This window comes from Acanthamoeba castellanii (genome assembly GCF_000313135.1).
Source record: "Acanthamoeba castellanii str. Neff unplaced genomic scaffold scf7180000084603, whole genome shotgun sequence".
In the NCBI taxonomy this organism is placed as follows: Eukaryota; Discosea; order Longamoebia; family Acanthamoebidae; genus Acanthamoeba; species Acanthamoeba castellanii.
Genome location: NW_004457654.1, coordinates 757,345 through 758,698, shown reverse-complemented (window position 1 = coordinate 758,698; position 1,354 = coordinate 757,345). Strand labels below are relative to the sequence as shown.

Below are 1,354 nucleotides of genomic sequence, written 5' to 3'. Positions count from 1 at the left end.
CCTGCTGAAGGCGTGGGCCACGCAATCGCCGCGGGACGCGCTCGATATCAGCAAGGACATGATCATGGGCAGCGGCAAGTGGGGCGAGTCCAAGAACTCCACCATGTCCGGCGCCACGTACGCTTCCACCCCTCTCTTCCCGGCGCCCGTGGCACGACCGACCAACACACGGCCGCACACATCGCACACAACAGGACCAAGAGCTCGAAGAATACGAACTCGCACTCGCAGAGCTTCGAAGACGACGAGAACGACGGCAGCATCAACAACGAAGACCTTTAGAGGATCGAGAGTTTTTTTACAAGTTTTCTGTACCAGTAGTATCGCATCGCCACGCCCGTGCCCATACTTTGTGGCCGAGGGAGCGGCAGCGCAGACAGCTAGAGATCATCTCCCCAGTTCCCTCATCGAGCGGTAGATTTTGCGGCCGGTTGTGCTTTCTTCTCGACTAAAGTTTTGGCGGGAAAAAATGGCGGGAAGTGCAATGCGACCCAAGACGGGACTCGCCGTCAATCTCACAAGAAACTCTAGGCAAAGGAAGAAGCAGATGGCCACCGCACTTGCCCCCACACCTCCTCCTCCCCCTCCTCCTCCCCAGTATCGCCGTCTGGCTTATAGGGCACCTAAGCTTCCCCGGGAGGTAAGGACCCTTGCCGGCCACCCAAGACCCGCAACCCGGGACAGAATGGACTGGTGACGCTGGACGAAGTTGAAGAATCGCACGAGTATGTACGTGCCATTAAGCGTCTGAGATCCTCGAGGAGAATCGAAGTGGAAGCAATCCTGCATGACCTCTAAGTCAAGACAGCCTTTCTTGGTGAGTTGCCCCTACTTGGAAGAGCACCCACGTCGGTCTTGAGAGTGGCTTCCGGGCAAAGTAACTGAGCACGGCGTGAGTATGCTTGCCCTCGCCCTGCTGCCAGGGAACGTGTTGGACCACCTCCTCGCCTACTACGAACTCCCGATCCCAGCGACCAAGGTCGCCAAGGCGCAAGCCCTCGTCCAGCACTTGGGTGCGAGCAATTGATTGATTGTTTCTTTCGAACCTCCACAAGATTTGTAAATACACATCTCAAGGGCTCAAGATCCTGGAAAGATTTTCCACCTCTTCGCCCCGCCCAGAACTGGGCTTTAGTAGTCCTCTTCGTCCTCAGCCGCAGCGGGTTCCTCCTGGTACTCGGATTCGCCCTCCTCCATGCCGAGCGCCTCCCGCTCCTCCTCGGCCTCGTCGCGCTCCTCCTCGAGGCCCACCAGCGCCGACGTGTCGACCTCGTCGTCGGCGAGCTTCCGCTTCTTGGCCGCGCGCGTGGACTTGGGCCGCGGGGCGAGAACAGGCTTCTTGGCGGCCGCCTTC

At 59.0% G+C, this 1,354-nt stretch overlaps 3 protein-coding genes across 3 annotated transcripts in view; 1 reads left to right on the top strand and 2 right to left on the bottom strand.

The window, feature by feature from the left end:
- The window catches only part of ACA1_070780 (Nacetyltransferase), a gene marked incomplete at both ends in the record, with an annotated part of 1,218 nt that extends 1,113 nt beyond the window's left edge, over positions 1 to 105 (bottom strand). The window contains one exon of the mRNA XM_004352934.1: positions 22 to 105. Coding sequence (XP_004352986.1) covers positions 22 to 105 — 84 coding nt within the window. The remainder of the gene's footprint in view (positions 1 to 21) is intronic.
- On the top strand, positions 59 to 418 carry ACA1_070770 (uncharacterized protein; the record flags this gene model as incomplete). Its single annotated transcript, XM_004352935.1, has 1 exon — positions 59 to 418. The coding sequence occupies one exon, from the start codon at positions 59 to 61 to the stop codon at positions 416 to 418; it is 360 nt and encodes a 119-aa protein (XP_004352987.1).
- A 713-nt stretch (positions 419 to 1,131) lies between these two features.
- The window catches only part of ACA1_070660 (uncharacterized protein), a gene marked incomplete at both ends in the record, with an annotated part of 777 nt that continues 554 nt past the window's right edge, over positions 1,132 to 1,354 (bottom strand). Inside the window, one exon of the mRNA XM_004352933.1 lies at positions 1,132 to 1,311. Coding sequence (XP_004352985.1) covers positions 1,132 to 1,311 — 180 coding nt within the window. The remainder of the gene's footprint in view (positions 1,312 to 1,354) is intronic.